Source organism: Equus caballus, chromosome 4, assembly GCF_041296265.1.
Source record: "Equus caballus isolate H_3958 breed thoroughbred chromosome 4, TB-T2T, whole genome shotgun sequence".
In the NCBI taxonomy this organism is placed as follows: Eukaryota; Metazoa; Chordata; class Mammalia; order Perissodactyla; family Equidae; genus Equus; species Equus caballus.
In genome coordinates, this window is record NC_091687.1 from 66,430,562 (window position 1) to 66,455,690 (window position 25,129).

Below are 25,129 nucleotides of genomic sequence, written 5' to 3' on the forward strand. Positions count from 1 at the left end.
TATTATTTCTTCAAAAGCTGCACACTTCATCGCTCCTCACAGCTCCATTCCTGGCCTCCAAACCTCTCTCTTGCCTCATCCTTACCTCCAGTCATCCTTTGAGAGGTTGATCAATATATTCATTTCCTCATCCTCTTGCAGAAGGCGATAGGCTGCACTTAAATGGTGATTTTCCAATACAGATCTATCGTTGTACAGAATAGCCGGGTCAGACCTGAACAGAAAGCCAAGCAAAATAACTGAGGATATTAAACAGTTGAGATTTCACACGTCGCTCTCCCAGGCTAGAACGCACCATCTCTTTCTCTTAGGTTTAGCAACTATCCTTGCCCCCATGCCCTTTCTATCAACCATAAAGCGAAAACCAACACTACAAATTATCGTCAGTTGTACACAGGGTATTTTAATGTCACTGTGTGAATGTGCAATGTGTGGATATGCAAGCTGAGAACTCTCTGAAAACTGCTCCTTAACCATATCTCACTTATCTGTACCAGCGGCAAAGGTGATTTGAGATGTGGGTCAATTCAAACTTCCTTATATTTTCTGGAACTACTTAATTTTTTATTTTTACTTTGTTCAATGAGAGAATTTATTTATTTTAATTGCAATTCACTGAACACAGACCACCCGGCAGGTACAGTTTGCAAGTTTCTCTGGCTGTAGCTTGATCTTAAAATTTTACCATGCAGAAGCCATTTGTGGAAAATTGAGAATAAAGAATATAAGGATTATATGACAATTGTCAGTCACTTTCTCAAAGACCATTCCACAGCTAAATGACAACAGACACAGAGCTGTATGCTATTTTAATATCTTTAATTTAATGAAACCTTAGTTATTAGAGCTTGTTTCTCATCAAGGAAGATGAGTCCCAGAGATGTAAAGTGACTTCACAGAGCCCCACAGCGGCTGAATAGCAGGGTTGGGATGAAGGCAAGATCTTCTCACAGCTGGGTCATTCTTCCCCAAAATAACTTCTGCCTGTCATTGGTCAAACCTTGGGATGTATCTAGCACACCTTTAAAGTGTTAGGGGTAATATTTTGTCTATCAAAGGACACAGAACCCGGTCACAGACTTAGTTTTCTGAACAGGGAGCCTACAGGCTGAGATGCTCTAGATAAAGTTCTGTTAAAGAAGGCCAACGTTTAAATTTCACTCCAAACCAAGCTTAACTGAACCCACTGGAATTTCCCCACTCCTACGGAGATAACACGAAACATGCAAATCCTGAGGTGAAAGAGCTGATCTTCCATCTTTTAGGTTAGGAAGGCACCAACTGGTGTGTATTTTGTGACAACGAGCTATTTTCCACCTCCTGTAATCAAGGCATTTCCCTCTGAGTTGTGACTGGTTTTGATGTTGGTCTCCAGCCAAGATCTAGGTACAGTTGTCCCACCCAGCGCTCTTCCTCCAGCAGGCACTATTCACTGCAGTCTCTGTCCTCAGAGCAAAGGTGACACTCGCAGATATCCATTAAACAGAGCTGCTCTGTAGAATTCCCTGTGTTTGAAGACCTCGCAACACAACTACAAAAGGCGGCTCCCCAGCAGCTGAGACTACTCCATGTGAGGAGACAGGAGGCAGAAAATGAAGCGAACGGCTGAAGTCCTTTTGTCCGCTGCCATTCTATTGAAATTCCCCTTCTGAAGAGAGATCAGATGATACTGTCTTCTTTTGTGTCCCTCATAATTAAATGTTGGGTTCATTAAACACATGTAGATTGGTTTAATGAATACAAACCTATCTGAAGTGTGCACCTGCTTTTTCAAGTGAAATCAGTGAGTATTTATTTGGTGTTTAACTCTCGTCCCTCCTGTTATGTTCTTTGTGTGTGTGTGTGTGTGTGAGGAAGCTTGGCCCTGGGCTCACATCTGTTGCCAAACTTCCTCTTTTTGCTGGAGGAATATTTGTTGCTAAGCTAACATCTGTGCCAGTCTTCCTCTATTCTGTATGTGAGATGCCTCCACAGCATGGCTTGATGAGTGGCGTGTAGGTCTGTGCCCAAGATATGAACTGGGGAAGCCCAGGCCACCAAAGTGGAGCACACAAACTTAACCACTATGCCTCTGGGCCAGCCCCTCCTGCTATACCCATTCTCTTTGCCTTGCCATCTTTCCCCAAATTCTAGCTTCTTTTGATTCCTATGTCAAGGCCCAATTAACCCTACTGTCACAGTCTCTCCAGTTCCACATTGCTGTCTAAAGAGAAGATAAGTTCTTAGGTCAGGAGAGGGCAGATGAGGTTTCATCCTAAACGGAATTGACAATTGACCGTACTGCTCGCCTAGAATTCTGTGCTGAGTGGAATACGAAGCATAATACGCAGCTGGGTAAGAAAAAAGTCCCCAAATTGATTAGTGATGTCTGTCATAGTCAACAAATTCAGAGTGGGGCACTTGGACCCCTTTGCAATATCCCTACAGAGGTCTGCGATTACCTGTGCGGTTCGTCACAGAGGGGGCACAGGTTGCCCTGGTGAAGGTGGCCTCCGGGAGACAACCTGGCTCCCCAAGCCCTGTGCCAGGGAGCGAGGCAAGCACTGACACAGCAGAGATGAAGTCAGGGAGGATGAGAAGACTATCACCAGACTCCCAGAGAGCAGAGGGTGGGAAGGCTCAGCTACCGCTATGCCAACATGAACACTGCAGTCCCCGCCCATCCTCACAGTCAGTCCCCATGGCACCTGTGCCTCTACGTGGACTGTTCTACCTCCTGTTAGAAATAGGTACAGTGTGCATAGTACATACATACACAAACAAATAGCATTTGAATAGAGAAGAAAAGGAGATCCTTATCAGACGTGAATAAAATACGAGAATTAGGAGCAGATGGCTTCTTAAACTCTAAGTCTTCATCAAAGTGGACCAGGCTGATCTCCTGTTTGTGAGTTCGTTTTTTCAGAAAGTCTAAATGACCGCATCTTTCTGACTTCCCAAACTCCATCCCAGCCCCCTCTGGCCTCTTTGGCAAGCATTTCAACATCCTCACCGGGTCTGAATGTGGAAATTGTTGGTGGTTCCAGTATGCTCATAGTCATGGATGGCAGCTGAGAAGATGATAGCAAAGATCTCCAGCTCTGTCAGCCAGTTCTGAAAGGGAGATTACAGAGCAATCAGATAATCTGTCTCTTTCTCAGACAAAGTCTTCAGCTTGCTGACAACACACGAACATTGCTGCCTTTCCACCCTGCAGCTGGCAAGCTATTGCCAAATACACATTTTCTGGCAGACAGAATCTTTTTTTTTCTGTGAGGAGACCGAGGAACACGTGATTTGAAAACAGCATGCCCAGCAAGGTTGAAAAAGCTAACTAGTAGTTTTATTTTTTTCCAGCAAAAAACAAAGAACATGAAGACTCTAAAAGTCCTCAAGGTACCCTTTCTCAAATTCCGAATGAGGTTGCCAGGTAGACAGAGAAAAAAAATTAAAAATTTCAACACAATACCAAGAACTAAGAGTAACAGAAAACCTGATGTCTATTAGACAGAGACAGATGGAAAGATAACGCCTAGCCTCATGCCTCATGCCTCCTGAGGCAGAGGTGGGGTAGAAGGGGTTGTAGTGAAGGAGAACAAATTAAAGAGGACCCCAACATTCCTGGCCTGGGTGGCAAAAGCCATCCTGGGTGGCTATTTTTGTTGTTAGTGTCATTGAGTCGATTCTGACTCCTAGTGACAGTAGAGCGGAACCCTGCCTGCTCTTTTCTGTGCCACCCTCTCACCTTCTGGCACTTTTTCAGACAACGCTCTGCTGCTGTTTATAGGATTTTCATGGTCAATGTTTTTGCAAGTGGAAGGCCAGGTCCTTCTTCCGAGTCTGTCTTAGTCTGGAAGCGCTAATGAAACCTGTCCACTACAGTGACCCTGCCGCTATTTGAAGTACCCGTGACATAGCTTTCAGCATCACAGCAACACGCAGTTGCCACAATATGACAACTGACAGATGGGTGGTGTGGTTCCCTGACCAGGAAACAAACCGGGGCCACGGCAGTGAGAGCAAGAGCGCCAAATCTTAACCACTAGACCACCGGGGCTGGCTGGGTGAAAATAGTTGGCATCATTGATAGAAACAGAGAAGGTGGGAGAAGCTATTTTGAGGGAAATTGGGCTTCATATTTTAATATGGCTCAGATTTCCTTGCCTCTTCCAAATTAATCACTGTGAACCTAGAAGGTTTTATAACTCATAAGAAGTCAGAAATTTAAGTCCCATGTGAATTTTATTCCAGATTTATCAAAATGTGACAAGGTACAAGCCATAGATCCTATCAGTACCTCACTATCTACAAAATATGAGTGTCACAACTAGTTCAATGACAGGGAGGCCCTGACAGCTGGTAACAGTGGGTTCTGAATTCTGCTGTGTGTGACTCAGGAAAGCAAGCCATGGGGGGCTGGTGGGGGAGGAGTTAATGGGGGCAGTGGAAACCTGAAGGAAAAGGACAGGGGCAATTTTCCATTGCCAGAGAAGACATTATCAGTCACTCCTGACTTTGATATGTAAATGATAGAATTTCCTTAGAAATCTGTTTCCACCCCTATATTAGTTTTCTATTCTACCTTCACAAATTATCACAAACTAAAGGCATAAAGAACACCCATTATTGTGCCCCATTTATCAGCACACGGCTCAGTGGGTCAGAAGTCAGCTCAGCGTGGCTGGATGTTCTGGTCAGGATCTCACCAGGCTAAAATCAAAGTGTTGGCAGGTCTGCATTCCCTTCTGGAAGCTCTGTGGAAAAACCTGTTTCCTAGTGCATTCAGGGCACTTGCAGAATGCATTTCCTTCTCAACGTTCCCACTTGGTCCCCTCCATCTTGAAGCTAGCGATGGCTGGTTGCATCCTTTTCACACTTCTGCTACACCTCTTGATGTTTTTTTTTTTTAGGAAGATTAGCCCTGAGCTAAGATCTGCTGCCAACCCTCCTCTTTTCGCTGAGGAAGGCTGGCCCTGAGCTAACATCCGTGCCCATCTTCCTCTACTTTATATGCGGGATGCCTACCACAGCATGACTTGACAAGCGGTGTCATGTCCACACCTGGGATCTGAACCAGTGAACCCTGGGCCGCTGAAGCGCAACATTCAAACTTAACCGCTGCGCCACGGGACTGGCCCCTACACCTCTTGACTTTTAACGACTCATGTGATTACATTGGGCCCACCTGCAGAATCCAGGCTAATCTCTCTATTTTAAGGCCCTCTGATTAGTAACCTTTATTGTATCTACAAAGTCCTTTTTGCCATCTATGTAACATATTAACAAGTGTGAAACCAGGGGGCAAAGGACATGGGGGCCGAAATACTGCTGACCACAAACCCTAATAAAATTACTCAGCACTCATTAACCAGGATGCCATTTAGATGTCCGTAGTGTTTCCCTTACAAACATGATGATGACACATATAATCAAAAGAACAAGACACAGCTTCTCTCTTCTAAAAAAGTAAGCAAAAGGGAAACTAATGGCACCTTGCCTGACAAAGCAATGAAAGGGGCCAAGAAACCGCTTTGAAGTTTGGAATTTTTTGACCTGAATGAAAAGCAGACTAGAGCTCAGAGTCTGATTCATATCTATTCAATCAACAACTCTTCAATCTAATTCTGTTCAAGGATTTTCTCTTAGGAGTGAGCAAAACAATTCTGAACGGATTCAAGCATCTTCTTGGCATCTAAGCTAAGCTATAATGAGTAATATAAACACATTACAATGAGTAATACTGTTGATGTTGAGGCCCAGACATCACTTTATCAATGGGATGTTTTGATTCCCCATGTGTCTCACAGTTTATAAAACTGAAATAATTTAAAGCATTTTCTCCCTTTTGGTTTGTAATGAAAGGTTAGAGTAACAATATGTTCTCCATTCATCAGAATGCTCCCCACTGTTTTTGTAAGCTGGCAATGAAAGAAGTTCGTTTTGAGTTGTATTTCCAAGAGAGAGTGGGTGGGAAGTAGTTTCTATATTTAAGAATGCTTTTGAATATAGCCTGAATTGATAATGCAAATTCAGTGACAAATGGCAAATGAGCTCATTGAAGAACTGTATGCCGTACATCATGATCATCGGCTGCTATGATATAACATTTATATTAATGATAACTTGCATTAGTATAAACATTTGGGAGTTTTTCTTGAGAGCTAAGAAAGCTGTGCATGATTCTCCTTTATATCTCCATGGTACATTGTACCTACTAGGTACCAACCAAACATATGTTGAATAGATGAGTCCAGAGTACATTTTCACATCTATTTTGATCCTCACCACAATATTTTGAAGAATCACGTGAGGATACTGAAGTGTAAGAATATCAGGGGCTATTTTTTTGCCACAGGCATTGTAGAAGCATGGCTAAATATTTCAACGCATGGCCTCAGACGTCAGATCTGGGACCTAATCCTGGCTCTGCTACTCTATTGTTTTGCTAAGGCTGCCATAACAAAATGCCACCAACTAAGCAGATTAAACAACAGAAAGTCATTTCCTCACAGTTCTGGAGGCTAGAAGTCCAAGATCAAGGTATGGGTATCTGCAGTGAGAGCTCTCTTCCCAGATTGCAGACGCCACCTCCTCACTGTGTCCTCACATGGTCCTTCCTCTGTGCACATGCACGTCTGCATCTTAATCTCCTCTTCTTAGGAGGCACCAGTCATATCATATTAGGCCCACCCATATGACCTCATTTTACCTCAATCACCTCTTTGAAGACCCTATCTCCGAATACACTCATGATCTGAGGCACTAGAGATTGGGACTTCAACATATGAAATTAAGGGGGGGACAAAATTTAGCCCATGACAGAGACTTTATGACAGGGCAATCTTAACGCTGTGAATAAATTTCCTCCTATTTGTCTACTGAATTTCTGTTCTCTTCTTGTTGATTTATTCATATAATCTCGATCTTAATCTTTGCTCTCTCTGTATTTTCCTTAAGCACTTCATAATAACAATGCTTTTTATCCTACAGAAGATTTCAATTTTAATATACTCAATCAATATTTTGCCATATAACTTTTGCGTTTTGAGGCTTATTTAAGAAAGAAGTTCCTTTTTCAAGCCTATAAATATATTCTCATAGTTTCTTCTAATATGATCAAATTTTTATTTTTGTACTCACATCTTTCATTCATTTGTCCAATATGTGGTGAATGATTTGAAGTAGGACAAAAACACTCATCTTTCTCCAAATGAACAACTGTCCCCCAAACATTTTTTGAACCGAGGAATTCTCCCTGTAATGTTGTTGTCTACAGATGTGTCCTCAGCTTTTCATCTGCAATTCTCTCTTCGTTATACTCTAGTCAGTGTTCCATCCTCACGAAACTCCTTAGACTGCTCAGTCAAGGGCAGGAATGACTTTCATGTTGTCAAAAGCAGTGGTCACTTCTTTATCCTCAGCCTTCTTGACTTGTTGGCATGTCCCACACAATTCACCATTCTCTTTTGAAGCACTTTCTTTCACTGGCTTCCAGGACCCCACATTCTCTTAGTTTTTGTCCCAATGTCACTGGCCACTCCTTTCTAGTTACTATTGTTGGCTCTAATTCTTTACCTTCACTGTCAACTCTGGACTGCTCCAGGACTCACTTCTGAGCCCCTCTACTTCTCTGTTCACACTCTCTTTAGAAAATCTCATCTGGTTCCATGTCTTTATATAATATTGATATGCCCACGATTGTCTAATCTCCACGTCCATCCCCGACCTCTTCTCAGAACACTGGACTCCTTTAGTTTTCTTCCTGCTTGACATCTCCACATTGATGTCTAACAAAGATCTTAAACTTAGCATGTGTAAATCAAAACTCTTGATTCCCCTTCCCCAAAGCCTGCTTTGCCACCAGGCTGTCTCACCAACCCTGTTTACCAAACCAAAAATCTTCCTCACTTTAATGTTCCAAATCCTTTTCACCACCCAATCCTTTTAAGTCTATCTCAGAAACAGAATTTTTTCCCAGTTTTATTGAGAAGCAATTGCCATACATCACTGAGAAACAATTTTTTTTTGTCTCTATATCTCAGCAATGTCCTTCCTAGTCCAAACTACCACTATGTCTCCCGTAGACTTCTATAGTACTCTTCCAACAGGCTGCCTCAAAAGCCATGCTCCACACTAACACTCTTCTTATCTTCATCAGATCACATCATTCTGCTGGCTGTCTAAAACGCTTTAGTCGTCTCAAACTGCACTTAGATAAAACTGGAATTCATTACCCAGACCTTGGTCTGGCTCCTGCCTTCTTCTCCAACCTTCTCTTGCACTACTGACCCCGTCATGTGCTGTTCTCACCATGCTTGCTTTATTTCTGCTCCTTGACTACACAAAGCTGCTTTCTCATGAGGGACTTTGTACTAATCCTGCTCTAACTCTGCTGCCATATCCTTCTTCAGTTCTTAGCATGGCTCAAGCCTAAAAGCTCAACTATCTCAGATTAAAGATTACCTCCAGAGAGAGGCCTTTGCTGACCATCTAATAAAACCCCCTGTTTTCCCAATGTGGGTGCCCTATATTCAATCTCTGCAGAACACTAGTGATATTTTCTTCTTTACTTTTTCACTGGTCTTCTATCTACAACCTCCCACTAGAATGCAAGTTCTGTAAGAGCACCAATGCATCCTCATCCTGCAAAAAAGTACCTGGCACACAATAAGTGCTCAACAAATATTTGAGCTTAGTTTTTGAAACTCTAATAAATTCCATGGAAATATTTGTCTATTTTTGCACAAATATCACACCGTTTTTTTATCACGATAGCTTCAGTAAATATATTAACATCTAGTAGAGTGAGAACTACCCACCACACATATTGTCTTTTTCAAAACTGTATTTTACATAAATTTCAGATTCAGTTTATCATGTTTCATGGAAAATCCTTTTGAAATTTTTATTAGTATTGCTTTGAATTTATAGATTAGTTTGAGGAAATTTGACATCTATATAATACTGAGGCTTTGCATTAAAAACATGGTATATGTCTTCAATTATTGAAACATTATTTTTGTGCCCTTTAATTTAGATTTTACAGTTTCCTTTTTATCAGTTTTGAAGTTCTTCATAGGTAATTTATTGATATTTTCAAATCATTGGGAATGTATGTTTTTCTATTACACTTGTTAATTTCCAGTGTATAGGACAGCTATTTTATCCAGATCTTACTGAGGTCTTTTATTTGATCTAATAATTTGTAGTTAGTTCTCTTGATTTTTTAAGGGAGATGACCAAATTATTTTCACAGGATGCTTCTTCATCTTTTTCAGATACTATATTGCATTGGCTGAGACCTCCGGAAAAACACTCAATAGCGATATCAATGTGGGCATCCCTGTTGTGCTCCATGCTTTCACTGAACCTCTAGTAACTATGATCTTTGCTCTAAGTTTATGGTAGAAATCCCTGGTCACATTAAACAGGTTCCCTTTGTCATGTTTATATAATTTTAAAAATAGCTTTTTAAATAATAAATCATAATAATATTTTTAAGAAATACGTTTTACAGTAAGGAAGAATTGAAATTTAGAAGTCAGGAAATCCTGACTCAGAGAGTCAAGCAATTTATTGCAGGTCAAAAAATCTAATAAGTAATTAAGCAAGGATTTATATCCAATTTTATCTAGCTCCAGAGCCCACACTCCTCCCACTGTATTCCATTATTTAATTCAGTGAGTTATTACACCAAATCTTTCAACATGTCCTAGTGGAAAAGATAAATGTGTACTGAGTTTATGGGCTAATTAACAACCATACCCAAAGAATGGCTACCTTAACGTCAATTCTGAAGAAGATTTCAAGGTAAAAAGTCATAGAAACCTAGCTGTTTGTCACTAAAGCTATATCTTGTAAAATAATAGCTTACATTAAGGCAAAGAGGACAAAGGCAAAATCAGGTTGAAGAGGTCAGTTAATACAATGGATTACAGAACAGGGACTCAAAAACATCTAAAGAGATGAAATGTTGGGCCGAAACAAGCATGAAAAGTTTCAAACAGTTAGAGGTAAAGATTGACCCTTAGGTTCAAAGAAAATCAAACACATATAAATAGGATGAGAATAACCTTGTGAAAAACAACCAGCAGTTTAAACCAAAAGCTAACTTTTTCCAATATCTTTGCCAAGTATAACCAATACGATTTCACGATGCTTGAATATAATTGTGATTGACCATAGCAAGAGGTTAATAGTATCACTCTCCATTTCTGGAAATACATATTTAGTTCTAGAAATTATATTTAATTTGGTCATAGCTTAGTAAGGATGCCAGGCACTGCTACCTATTATTTCATCAAGTCCACGATGAAGAAAATTTCAGAAACAATAAGGAACCCCAAGACTTTCCATGATTGGTTAGATAATTCTTGGGGAACCAGAAGTCCACAAAATAGTGCACGTGTGGGCTCTACCTCCTCAAAATGGGACCAGACTCCAATAAAAAATCATCATCATATCTTTTATGTAATCTATCTGTACTTACCGCTACTCCTGTCTTGTAGAGGAGGTAATGCACGGTCTGTGTAACATCAGCAGCGTGCATCAAATTGTGGTAAGGATTTTTATGTTTGCTGTACCCCACTTCCAGGGCCTCCACAAATGAGACAAGTGCAGAAATAGGGATCTGAAAGGGAGCAGCAAGGTTATTTGGTTAGTGATTTAGTGGCTTTAAGTGAGGACACAAAAGTCTAAGGTGCTCTAGCTGCCTCTTTCTGGAGGCATAACATATCACATGAGGAAATTAGAACCTTTCAAAGCTAGTAAAAAATAAATCACGGAAAAAATTATCAGATAATTTTACACTCTAACAGGAAATGCCTGGTCTGCCCTGCAAATTGTTCATTGTTCTCTAGTCCAGAGGCCCAGGGAAATGACACAGGATCATCTCAGAGACATTCAGGGAAGAAGGGTATGTGTTCATTTATCTCCCAGGCAAAGGCTTAAGTCTTTTATTTCTTGAGAAATAAATGAACACATACTACGCAGCATGTCTCATTTATCTGTGGGAAAACATAAAGTACACAAAGATCTCAAGTAATAAAATGACTGCAAAACAAACAAGAGCTGCCCCCTCCTGAAGACTGGGCCCTTTAGAAGGAGTGATTATATACACTGGACGGACGGGAAAAACAAACACGTGACAGTCTGTTCTGAAACACAGAAACAGGCTGTGTTCTTAGGTTTATTACTTGGCAACTTATTATTGGTGACTTGCAATTTCCAATTAGCCTAATTGCTTTCTGTCTCCAATATGTATAATATACATATCTTCTTTTTCTATGTGGCAGAAAGTGAACAATTGCAAGAAGCTTGTACAAAATAAGGAGACACTGGAAACATTCACTGTATTAGTTTTCTGGATCAATTTCTTGGTTAGGATAAATTATCTAGTACAAGGCTGGGGGAAAAGGAGAGAGTGTCTGTCCTAGGAGACTAAAAGTCACACTCATAAGAAAAAATAAAGAAAACACCACAATAGTACCTCATGAGAGTCCTTAATACCTTGGGCACATTCTTCCATATTTACCATTTGTGGATTTTTAAACATTTAAATATTGCCTTTTAGATGTGAGAGATTGATTCATTACCATTTTTAAAAATGAAGACCCAATGTACCTGGGTTCTTTGGACTCTTCTCTGGAGCTCTATGAGCCACTGAAATGCTAGATAAAGGGGTGTGTATGTGCACGGGAGATTTGTTCTGAGGAAACAGTCTCAGGCATCCACCAGATTTTCAAGCAGGTTTCTCACGCAAAAGAAATTAAGGACCACTGCCATAAAGTACTTACGGCTATGTAAGAAACACACCGCCAAATAAACTGTCCTTAGAAAAGCAACATAGAATGGAGCTGCTCAGAGAAATCAGTATGTTACACAGAGAAAGACCTACATTTTTCAGAACCTCATCCATATGATGAGAGAAGTCTGAGGAGTGGGACACAGTGGCTGTCAGCAGATGAATGCACAGGTTCCTGGAAAACCTGGCCCGATCTCCAGAGGTATTAGAAGGCTGAGGTGGTTGAACTCTGGAGACAAGTCATGCTCTTTACTTAAAGTTGAAGAATTAATTTGAAGCGTGAATGGCTGGGAAATACCAATGATCTGTCACAGATGATAAGTGAGAGTATTTATCTGAATTTGAACCAAGTGGTGGAAAAAGAAGTTTGCAGAGACAGCAGATGCGCGCTCTGTCTTTATTCCCGTCTCCTTGCTGGTGGTGCTTGATAGTACACCAAGCTAGGCTGAAATGAGGTCTGCAGGCAGAGCCCGATGGGGAGCTCTGCTAGTTCAGGCTTCTAGTTGTACCTGTAGGAAGACTGGGATCTAACTGGGCGGCTCTATTCCTCCCCTGCCGGTGAGACCACCAGGCAAGGGAGTCATGAAAAGTTCCCACCACAGAGGAGTTCATGGCAGTGGCTGTCCCAACGATGCTTCCTGAGTTATCCAGAGCAGTTTTGGGTCTACAGTAAAAGATTCTCTTACTCTTAGCCCAAAAGTCATGGAAGAATGAGTGTAGTTTTTTTTTTTTTTTTTAATTAGGCACTGACCTTGAAACGGCTGATCAGATCATAGCGTGTGAGTAATTCATAGAAAATGAATTTCAGTGCATGATCCCCGCTGGCTTCATTGAGGGAAAAGACATCAAAGGACCACTTGTCCACATCCTGCAGGACAGAACAGAGAGAAAGAATGCATTAGTCCACAGTCACTTACACAGCTACCAACCTCCCTACTTTGGTGCTAGCCTGCAGCCCTCACCTGGGATTTCAAAGCCTAAGACTCTAACACCCTTTCCACTCTCAAACTTTTCCAATCTGGCAGTCCTACCTAGCATTTACTGATAAAATATTAAATAGTCTTATTATCATTAAAAACAGCTATAATTTAATGAGTGCCTACCATATGCTCTAGGCATTGTGATCAGTGATAAATATGGAATTTACCCTAAAACCAACTCTTAGTGATGGGTATTATAAGTTACATTCTACAGATGAGAAAACTGAGAAGTTACCTAGTTTCCCTAAGACACATGGCAACTAAGTGCTAGGGACACAAGTGGGCCCAGAACACACACACACGTTCAACAGATGCGTAAACTCAGGCTCTTTCCATTAAGCCCTTCAACTACTTCCGCCAAATTTCAAATATTCAATTCACTTCACAACAACCAAGGCTGCTTCCTTACTCTAAACTTCTCCCCAGCCCCTTGATACTAACTTCCTCTTAGTCCACAGTTCAGAATGTTAACCCACGTAAAAGTTTCAGAAACATGCATGATAGAGAATACAAAATAATGTGTTACTTCAATCCAAACCGCTGAGCTGAAACCAAGGAGAAAGCTTTCATTTCACAGGACAGAAAAAAGCTACCACTTCTGGAATCACTGATCTGCGGACGTGGTCCTAAAATCTGTAAGTTATTTCACTGAAAAAAGTAAAACTAAGAGCTAAGCTGAACACACTCTTTACACTCCTTCTTGAAGTTCAAAGTCTTATTTATCTATAAATAGTTACTCCCACAGAGACAGTAAGATGGGTGTCTTCTCCAGCCCCTTATTTTTGGGAGGACTTAGCTGTGATTCTCAAATTTTAGTCTTCTTCAGAACTACCTGTGATGCTTGGAAAAAATGCTCATCCTCCGGTGGAGGACTCTGCAGAATCCTGGTGTGGGGTCTGGAATCTGCATCTTAACAAGCACCTAATTTAACTGCCTTAAACTTTTCTTCTTCTTTTACAAACTCAGACCAAGGACCATTCCCATGAAGAAACTGCATGAACTTCCTATTAGTCTAACCTAAAGGAAGCCTGGAACCTCCTCATTTCCTCCCACTTTAAACCTGGAGTCCACCCACGGTGTCTCTTCCTGAGTCACCCAGCAGATGCCCTTCTAAAGAACAGCACACTTCTCCATTTCCAATAACCCCCACCCCAGAAGATTAGAGAGAAAACATCCCAAATGAGAAGCTAGCATATATCACATGGAAAAAATAAAAAGAACAAAAATGCAACCTATCTCATATTTAGAGATTGGCAGTGGTCAATTATTCTCTTACTTAAATGCAATTTTATGCCACATTCTTACATTAATCACAAAGGTTAACACAACACTGGCATGTTGGCTATTTTATTGAATTGTACTCTCTCCGCCTTTGGGGAAACTTTCTGCAATAGAAGAAAACAATAGTGGTTCCATATACACTGCAGGCAGTGAAGTGGAAATAACCTTTTTCGAACAGGTACTACATAAAAAAAAGAAAAAAAAAAGAATTTATCTGTGTGATCTCTCCAACTCACCTCCAACTCACTGCAAATAAAACCAGAGTCTAGGGAGGAGGAAAAATATTACATTGTATAAAGGCCTTAAACTTGCCCAGTAAACACGGGACAGGACCAAGAGAAATAGCAGCTTTAGCCTTTTGCACCTATCAGCAATACTGGTGGAGAAGGGTGGTAATTCAGAGAGTGAGTACTTACTCTTCGTCTGAGTCGCTAGGTAACTTTCCCCTCGGAAAGACAACATGTGTGCATCTGAGAATTACTTTTCCCTAAGCATAAAATAACAATTCATGCACATCACAAGGTGTTCCACATTTTCTTCAGTTATTCTGCATAGAAAAGATGCTCTAATTTGGAAATATTTTCATAAATTTCTTAGTACAGGTACAACCACCTGTATTTATGTTCAGAATAAAGGAAGAAATTACAGATAAAAGATGTTTTTAATGTTCCTAAGACTTTCACTGAATGTTTCAGGTTCAGTTAGAAAAATCAACGTAACTTCGTAGCAGATGTTATGAAACATTGGATCTCATGAAGTGATTTCACTGATTAAGTGGGAAATATCACAGTAAATTACACTGAGGTATTGGGCATTAGAGTGGGGGTAAAGAGGAGGGAGAGAAAACGTGTCTTCTTGCAATACTCTTCTTGAGTATCCTTCTTGTTCTTAAAATGAGTTAAGAAGAGACAGAAAATGGAGAACCGAGAATCTGAATATATAGGATCTCACAAATTCAGTGAGTGAATGTCTCTGAGACGAGAGAAAGGGACTATGAAATATACAATCAACATGACCCTATAGAACTCTTTCTTGACATTAAATTAATCAAGAAGCACTCTCACCCCTGATTCATGAATAGGTAATTTAGGTTCTCTTCTGAAAATATCATCACATAGTACATTTTTCAGGTTTCAAAGACAGTAATAGTTTTAACAATAGTCAGAATGGTGGGACATCCCTGAGCAAATGGACGTGACTCCATGTGTAGGTACCACACAATGTCAACCAGCATAGTGATCCTGGATATTAGCGTAGTACCCCCCTCAAATCCAAAAGCCAAGTCAGTTCAGCATAGCCGGGACCCCCTCAGCCCAGCAGATCTGAATCAACACACACCTAGAGGAATACATCTGCTTTGGGGCGCTTAGAGACATTCTAGATAATCCGAGAGTTTGCCTGATTGGGATTAATTCTGCAGGATTTAGCCCATTTAAACTCAAATATATGCATGACTTCCCATAGAACTTCTGGGCTCAGTGAGTCTCAGGAAAACAGTAGGAGATACGGAGAGACCATGGGCTCTGGGGCATCCATTGATGTTGTAACATGTTACTGAGAGCTGCCTATGTGCCTGGAACTCTGGCATCAAACCTTAGCTCTGTCTCTAATTAACTGTGTCCTTTTTTTTAATCTTGCTGAGTCTTAGTTTCTTCTTCTATAAAATGGACATAGAGTAGGTAATCAGATAATGACACAGTTATGATCACCAAAGATCCTCCTGATGTCGAATATTTACAACCAGAACAAATTTGATCTCCTATGGCCAAAGTCAAACTGAGTCTCATAGGCCAGATCACTGCACAGATCACTAAACTGCTCCAAGGGAGTAGAACGAAATGAAATCCTCACAGAGCTTGACTTTTAAAAAACTAGCAAGACGAAGGTGAAAAAGATAGTGATATTGTTAGAATAAGTAAGTAAAAGATAATGAAAGAGAAAAGTCAGGAATGACTGGGAAACCCATAAATGAGCTGTAAATAAAAGGCTCTTATTTTCTAACAACAAATTTAACTAAACTGTCTATGGGGTAGCGTGTACATTGTGAGATCTTTTCATGGGTATTACCTTTAATGCTTCAATAACAGCTGCTGGGTAGCTCAGTCCAACCATGTTTGATGTCCGTCTATACATTCTGGCAAAGTCAGAGGGGAAAAATGCCATATTATATCTTACAAAGAAGAATGAGCAGGCCACAGACTTATACCAAGTAGTGACAAACAATGAGAAGTCATGTTGTCTGGGGACCCAAGAAACTTAAAATTTCTTTTATATCCTTTTTCATAGGCTCTGAAGTGGCCTGTTTTAAATTCTAAAGAAATTAAAGCAGTCCTAAACTAAGGAACTGTTGGATACAAACAAACAAAAATTAATCTATGTGCCCCACAGTGGAAATTAAATTACTAAAGTGTACCACCTCTTCCAGCAGAAGTGAATTACAGCACAGCACGGACACCATGCACAGGAGCACTTTAACCTCAACGGAGAACGCCTATGGGCAACCCATTGAGAAGAGCTTGTTCGTCAGAACCGTCAAAAACAAGATGAAAAATGTCCCAGGTGAACTTTGAACTGACTATGGCCCTTCGAAAAGCCATAATGGTGCAATAAGGGTCAAAGGAAGAATAAATCAATTTGTGCAAGAAGGATTATAGAAAGAATACATCGATTTCTGGAATCTATTTCTGGGGAAGCGAAGCAAATCAATTTCAATGCGCAAAATGGCTAACAAAATTGGAAAATGTTGTGAAGAACTCACACCCCTTAAGTAAACTGTCCTCTCTGGGTCAACGACCTCAAGGCAGCCTAACCCGTTACAAATGCAGGTACCATCCACATACTTCAAAGGAGGATGGATTAGATGATGTCCTTCTTTAAAAATTAGAGACTGAACTCATTAAATCTTCTCTAGTTAACAAAAAGAATTCTGAGCAAAAGCAAAAGCTTGTCCTAATGATGCTATAGAGATTAAAATAGATATGTTTTCGTCATCTCTCATTCAAGACTATCTGTTTCCACTCAGAATTTACAGTATTTGTAAAGATACCAGAACACATCAAAGCAAAGCTTCTATTTATTGCAAACTGGTGGTCCTTTGCTGCTTTGGTCATTGAATGACAGCTCTCTTTACCTCTCCACAAATATCCCAGCCTGTACTGCATGGACGATGCTCTTGAACCGCGGCTTCTCCTCACTCCTTCTGAGCATCATCCCCATCTGCCGCGTGAAGGTGGAGGCCAGCCAGTCTCGGACCTCAGAAGGCACCGCATCTGACTGAATGTCACTGAGCTCATCCTCTGTATCCAGGAGTCGCCTGAACACAAGAAACACAATCAGGACACTGAGATTAAATCTGAAGTTAGAACTTTCTGTTCAAAACAGCTGCTCTTTCTCTCCACCCGACCTGCATACACAGGCACAAGGAAACCAAATTAAACTGGCCGCAAAAAATACAGCACCTTTTTGGTAAGCTTGTGAAAGCACATCATTTGTGTTCCAGAATGGTCTTTCCCATCATTTATGTTTCAGGATGGCTCTCTCTACCAGACTGGACAAGGGAACAATGGAGTCAGGGAAAGTCAAATACACTCCTCAGGCTCTGTGGGTCTCAGAACCATTGCACTCAGGAGTACCCAGTATCTTTATTCCTAGAAGGTTTGTGGAATTTGAATGGATTCTGCACCTAACATTTAAAAATGCATTCACAGGGATGTTTACTTCATAGATAGACCATGTGGCATTATTTTGTTTTTTTTTAAAAAAAAAACATTTAAAGACTTTGCTATAGACAACAATACTGTATTATAAACTTCAAAGCTGCTAAAAGACTAGTTTGTTCCTATCGCAAAAAAAATAATAATAATGTGACATGATAGAGGTGTTAGCTAACGCAATGATGGTAATCATATTGCAATATATAAATGCATAAAGTCAACGCTTTATATGCTTTAAACTTACACAGTGTTATACGTCAATTACATCTTAATAAAAATAAGTTAAAAAGAAAAAGAAAAAGAAATAAAGACTTGGCAAAGGATCGCCCAAATCACATCAACCCACTCCCCTGAAGTAATGAACCCAATTGATGGCAACTGACATACCTTCTAGTTTGATAGGACGTTACAGAAATTTAAATGTCTAAATTCAAGCAAAAATTCTAAAATAACGCAGTTCTTTATTTGAGCACAGTGATTTCAGTCACCTGTCAGGTGTGCTTAGCTAATTTTTCAAACTTGTTCATAGATCAGAAAACGAGAACAAAACATAAATAGTAATAAGTTACAATAAGACTTAAAATTGTATTTTATACGTATATTAAGGTCTACTAAAAATAAGCAATAAAAACAGGTGTCAACGAAAAAGTTTGGTTCTTTTTTTCCTTTAAACACATGAATTGGGGGTGGGGGGAGAGGAGAAAACGTAACGTTTGGGAAAAAACCATGATATCAAATATTCTTAAATAAGGAACCAAGCACGTCACCAAAAACTAAGCCACACATTTCTCAGATTACCGGGAAATCCTTTCAGATTGGAATTTGACATAGAAAAGTCAGACATCACAAATACTGACAGAAGAGCCTGTCTGAACAAGAAAAAAGAAGAAACGCCTTTCATGTACACTATTTCAACATTTTTCAAAAGTAAATTTTGTTACTTTCAGATGCATTCAGTAACTGGAAATGCTTTAATACTTTAGATAATTCAAGTGGAAAGAGTCTGCTAAGAAAATCCGTACCATATCTAAGATTGAAGGAGGAACACTGGGTGCTTAAGAGGACAAATGCTTCTCCATTTGTCTCTTCAGGAGCCTCCATTTACAGATAGATATTGTGAATTAAAACATGAACATAATGTATAGACTGAGGCTAACAACATGCAATAATTACAGTGGAACTCTACATTTGATTAAAATCTTACAAGATTTTAAAAAATTACTCTTTCTCCTCTTACATTGTCTCACTTCATTGTCAAAACGCCCATGTAAGATAAGTTCTATTAACTTATCTTTATACTCTTTCATAGATAAGGAGGTACAGAGGATATGTAATGTCCAAATCTACCCCATTTGGCTGTGGAAACAAGCTCCTAGACCAGTCATTTGAATGCTACCCCATACGTGCCATGGGGACATTTCAGAAAAGCCATATAACAGAAAATTTACCATCACTGCACTGACTTCTTGTCATTTTTAGCTTACCTGGTTTCATCGATGTACACAGATTCAAGCACTGTGGCTGCATATTCCAAATTCTTCTTAAGATCTACCACTGAAGCCTCCCCTCTCTCTAATTGTTTGACCAAAGACCGTAACCTAGGGAAAAAAGATAGGATTCAATTGCAATAGAGAAAACAAAGAATAATCCTACAATTGTAGTGACACATTTTACAGCCATTGACTGTTTTTATTTATTCCAATATATCTGAAACGAAAATATAAATCTAATGATGGAGTCGACCAGTATTTCTCAAAGGAACAAGTTATAGAATAAATGCATACATTTTTGCCATTGTGAAGCAAGAACAAATATGTTCTCATCCACCAGGCACTAACCACCCCCAACACTTTCTAGCTACCTTTGATCTTTCTAAGAGTTCTCTAAATTGCCAGGGATTTTGCTTCTTCTATGATTTAATTTTTTTGTTCTAATTGGATGTAGTAAAGCATGGCCAGCAACAGCATCACCAAACACCACCCGACATTCTGCTGTTGAAGGTACTTGGCTCAGCAGCAGTGACCATAGAGAAGAGCAGCCTCATGGCTCACGGGTGTTCCAAGACAGGTGAGGAGGTTTAGACCACCAAAATCACCACAGAGGGCTACATAAGGGATACACGAAGGCAAACTATTTTACTGGACAGAAGGAATTCCCCTAGAAGCAGATAAATACCTTAATTTTTTTAAAAAAATGAGGAAGAATGACAAACCAAGGTACTGAGGACAAGCTCTTCTCCATTGCTAGTCAAGAGTTCCAGAGAGTACAAAAAAATGGTAAAACATGCTCTCCTCTTATTTATATCAACATTATCCCCACAGAGAAGGATGTAATATATATGAAAGCGATAAAATGCCAACAGACGATTAAAGTCCAATAACTGGGAACACTGTAAATACCACAGAGATTTGGAGATTGGACAACTCTTTGGGCTGTCTGACAACCAGCAAAGAAAAGAGCAAAAACTTTGAGGATAACTTTGGGTGTGAATCCCACTTCACAATGCATTAGCTATGCAATACCTGGCAAGTTATTAAACTTCTCTGTATCAGCTAGAAAGTAGAGATCCAACCACCAAATTTCCTAGGTTGATATAAAGATTAAATCAAATTGATACTGATATAGCCACATCCATCATGTGGGTTTTTTTCCTCCAACTTTACAGAAATATAATTGATATATAATATTGTGTAAGTTTAAGGTGTACAACATGATGATTTGATACACATATATTTTGCAAAATGATTACTATAATAAGGTTAGTTAACATATCCATCACCTCACACAATCACAATTTTTCATATGTGTGGTGAGAACGTTTAAGATTTACTCTCTTCACAACTTTCAAGTGTACAATACTTGAAATTAATACTTGCTAATTATAATCACCATGTTGTACATTAGATACCCAAAATTTATTCATCTTATAATTGGAAGGTTGTACTCTTGGACCAACATCCTCTTTTTCCCAGTTGTTTTTTAAAAAGGCAATTGTTATCATTATTGTCTTTGTGGTTATTTAGTGATCTTGATCATCAGAGGTAACCAGATAAGAAACATTCTAGCAGGATACTTGAGATTATTATCAAGTTTCCATTTCCCAAGGCTGTTCCCACCTTCCTGACTTCAAAACATCCTCAGACTTGCATTCATAAGAGAGAATAGGTCGACTCCTTGGCAAGGTATAAACCACTCCCCTCCAGATCTAGGCAAAAATGATCAGCAATAGAGAATGAGGAAAAACTCTGGATCGACCTTAAAAAGTAGGCAAGAGGGTCAGCCATATATAAGAAATTCTCCAGGAATTTCAATGATGTAAAAGACAGGGGAAATCAGATTGAGGGCAGTCACACCTGACTTGTGAATCTCCAACATGCAAAAGAGAAATATACAAAGGAAATCAGCAGAGGCCTCTCTGCAGGCTTGGAGGTGAGGGTCAGCCTCGTGGCTCCCATTAGCAGCACTAGGAAGTGTTCTGGGTTTCAGAGGCAGCAACAGGACTGGCAGTTGGCACGGAAGGGCTCAACAGTCACTCGCACACAGTGGACAGCCAGCCTGCCAAAGAATGGGGAGACTGCAGCAGCGAGCCCTGAGAGCTGGTCCAAATAAGGAATGGAAGCTCTTGAGCAGAACACATTCCTGGCTAAGTCTGCCTCTAATTTTGACTCTCACCTCCAGGGGCCCAAATACCCGCTAGACCGTTTGGACTCTCAACTGACAAAGTAAAACGGGGGTAAATTTAAATGTTTTTTATGTTTCTCCCATCATTAGGGGTTTAAAGAGTCTACCAGGACGTGACATGAATCTCTAATAGGATCCATCACCATTCTCAAAACCTAAGAAGTAAGGGCGAAACGTAAAACATGATGAGGGAAAATACAAGACTAATAGAAGTAAGAACCAGGTGATCCTACCGATAATAAGGCTTCCATTCGAAAGAAACAAATGGAAGCAGCTTTAAGCAAAGAAGTGTTCCTAGAGTGAAGAAAAACCTTTATAAGCAGATGAAAAGGGATCAAATAAAACCAGAAAAAAAATAAACAAAAACATCCAACATACGCTGTTGTAATTTTTTATTTCAAAGAATAAAGAAAAGAACTTGAAAATGTTTGAGAAAATAAAATAGATTACTTACAAAGCAACAAAATTTCAAGCTGGCCATAGACTTCTACCATGTTAAATACCAGAAAGTAATTTAACAACAATACCAGTTTTTGAGACGAATATGATATAATTCAAAATATCTATATCTATATTTAGTAGAATTACCATGTATATGTGAAGACAACAAATATATTCTCAGGTATGGGCAAGTCCAAAATTTCACCATTAATATACTCTTCCAGAAAACAGAAACAAAAAACTTTAACGAATACTCTAGGACAGTGGTCTTTCAAAAGGGGTAGATTCATAGATCTCCAATTAAGTGGATTGTGGATTTATGACCTAGATTTAACTAGGCCAACCCTTACAAAATAGACAAGTAGTCTAAAATGCTAATTATACAAAGACAACTAAACACGAAAATGACTGACGCTCCTTTCCTAAGACAAATCCTATTCCTAGTATAAATGCTTCCTATGTCACTTTTATGAACTAAAAATTAATTATAATCAGCCAAAAAACAATTGAAATTATTAAGAACATTATACAGAATATTACTTTATATCCACTATCGTTAACAATTCCTACTCCTGAGAAAGCACAATATCAGGGGAATCAAGTCATGAAGAGCATCATATCGTCTTGCCATCTGGTAGCCAGAACTCCAGGCTAGACCAGGAGAGGTGCTCCCAGAGGAAGCATCACTTGGAATCCCACTCAGCAGTTCAGATCAGCAGCCCTGAAAATCATCTCCCCTGGAAAGTCCCAGGCTTAGCGCCACAGTTAGCAGGAAATCAGCAGTGTGGGGCTTTCCCCTGCTAAAGTCACCAGTAGTGCCAGACTGACATTAGGCACAGCCACAGTGATGTGTCCCGTATGAAGGTCTGACCTGACAGAAAGCTGTAAACAGAAGTAAACCCTTAGCCCAGTGGCTTCAACAAACTCAGAGAAGAAATGACACAGAATAGAGTACCTTTAGGATGCATAAGAGGTACCAGAAATTCACATCTACTCCCATCTTTCTAGCTTACAAGATGAGTAGAAGATTCTACCAATTCTACCAAGAAGATTCTACCTTGGCTGACACGAAGGGAACTTAGGACAACACACTCACTGTGTTTATGGAAAACACCTAATCAACATTCACCTCTTTTTGTTCATGGATGACTAAACAGAAAAAAAAAATCTACAAAAAGATTCAGCAATAAAGCAAGCAAAGAATACAGCACCCAAAATGCAGAGAAAGAACTCACTTTTGAAAAGAAAATTCACTAATGGAAACAAAAGTAAATTTTAGGGAGCATCTGCTGTGTGTTCAATAAAATTCAAGAAAACATAGATCTGTGAAATGAAGAGGAGAGTTGAAATAATTATGTAATAAAAACGTGAACATATTGAGAGAAGAAATTAAAAAGAAACAAAATATGACAATACAAACACTATAAGAACTCTGTTTTAAAACGAGTAAATGGTGACCAACTTTCTATATACCCAGCTCCTATTTGGACTAGCACCCGTCAGACACAAGCTATAGCTGTCCTTGTCCACATAGCTGCCAGCTTTCTGCTCTATTTAGCTGCCACACAAACCCTAGGAAATGCCAAATGTCCCTATTTTCAGCTATTGCTGAGCTCTAGGAGAGCTTTCTGGTGGGCGCTGTTCCATTGGCCTGTCTGTCAGTCCACCTTCTCGAGTTCTTTATCCTTCTTGGAACACTGCCCTGCCCTCTCCTACCTACCATCTCCCTCTTAATCACATTGCTGCTTTGTGGGCAGAGGAGTTTCAAATTAGCTCTTTGCCCACAGGTCACCGACTAGTGCCAAAAACTGAAAAATTTCCTGAAGTTTTTGGGAATAATGAGGTACCCTTCCCTATTTTCCATCGCAGTACAGGTTTGCCCTAGATCTGAATCCATCTTCAGAGGGATTGTCTAAAAGTAGCCAAGATCTTTCATATCCATTTTATAAAGCATTTTTGTTAAACTTGGAGACAACTAGCTAAGGCAGGAAGGCTCAGATGCCATCCTTTGTTTTCCTAGTAAAACAAAGTCTGGATGTTTTTCCATGTGAATTCACTTTACCGAAAAGGTCAATGTTCCCAAGGATGGGTCCCGTAATAAGCTGTAGTCTGTATATGCAGCTTTTTAAAGCTATTCAAAAGGATTTTTGGTCTGGGCATCTAAAGGAAGGGAGACAGGGAGAGGGGGAGGGAGGGGAAAAGGAAATATACAACAATAATAAAGTTTCTCTTCTGAGTGAATGTTCCTAGTTCCCAGCACTCCATCCATTTATGTCACTGTGGCTGCCAGATGATAGTTCCAGTATAGAAGCGCAACACCATTTTAGGAATAGCTTATGCTTTCAAACTTTGGCAAGATGGCTTTCTGTTAAGATAGTGTATAATTTCATTGTTTACGAGCCATGGGCCTTTACGTGAGTCTTTCATTTCACCACATAAACTCTTTGCTTTCTATATGCTTCTTTGCTACAAGACATAGGAAGAAATGCTGTATCACTTCAGTTCTCTGTGCCCTCAAGTCTGGAGCAAGTCCTGGATGCTGAGGTATCTTGAGACCACGTCATATTTGAGATCCATAAAAGCGTTGGAAGAGAGAGACGAAATAAGGGAAGGCCTGAACACCATACTTTGGAATTTGAAAAGCTGTCAAAGTAGAAGAGAAAAAAATCTTTTTTTTTCTACAAAGATAATTTCTAGGACCAATGGGGTTGACTTTATTAGGAAGTAACTTTTTGACTCAACTTCATAACTTAGAAAACTGACCTACCATGGACCAGGCTCTATTCCCTACCCAAGTGAGGTCCAGAAAACCCTACAATACTGCGCCTTGAGAGCATATACATTTGTTTAACTATAGACACTACTAAAATGAAATCATCAGAAAAGCACAAGCAAACATTAACTGGAATAAAAAGCTATGAAACACACTTTCTTATATCTGTCCATTCTGCCCAAGGTTATTCCCTCTGAGAATGAATAAGCAGTTCCTAAAATGCCAGTGTGGTGACCAATGGCTGTTGTCTCAGACAGGCTCTGTTTAGTTTGAAAGAATGTGAAAGGGAACCGGATCTTTTACAGCACTTCCCATACATGTCTCAATGACTCATGAGTCTTAAAGACTCATTTGAATGAAAAAAATCACCATTTCAGTGGATCACGTCCGTGTTTGTAAGGCAAAGGCGTCTTTGTGTACTTTTCACACACCTGCTTCCCCCCATCACTCCCATCCCCTGCCACTTACCTAAATGCCA

General features: G+C 39.8%; 1 protein-coding gene across 12 annotated transcripts in view; it reads right to left on the minus strand.

The window, feature by feature from the left end:
• The window catches only part of PDE1C (phosphodiesterase 1C), a 602,480-nt gene that overhangs the window by 87,064 nt on the left and 490,287 nt on the right, over window positions 1–25,129 (minus strand). For all 12 annotated transcript variants that reach the window (XM_023639476.2, XM_003364839.5, XM_014739137.3 and 9 more), the window contains 7 exons: window positions 19,241–19,354; window positions 17,174–17,356; window positions 16,111–16,177; window positions 12,534–12,650; window positions 10,469–10,609; window positions 2,993–3,093; window positions 86–214 (listed from right to left, as the gene is read on the minus strand). In XM_023639476.2, the coding sequence (XP_023495244.1) occupies window positions 86–214; window positions 2,993–3,093; window positions 10,469–10,609; window positions 12,534–12,650; window positions 16,111–16,177; window positions 17,174–17,356; window positions 19,241–19,354 (852 nt within the window). The remainder of the gene's footprint in view (window positions 1–85; window positions 215–2,992; window positions 3,094–10,468; window positions 10,610–12,533; window positions 12,651–16,110; window positions 16,178–17,173; window positions 17,357–19,240; window positions 19,355–25,129) is intronic.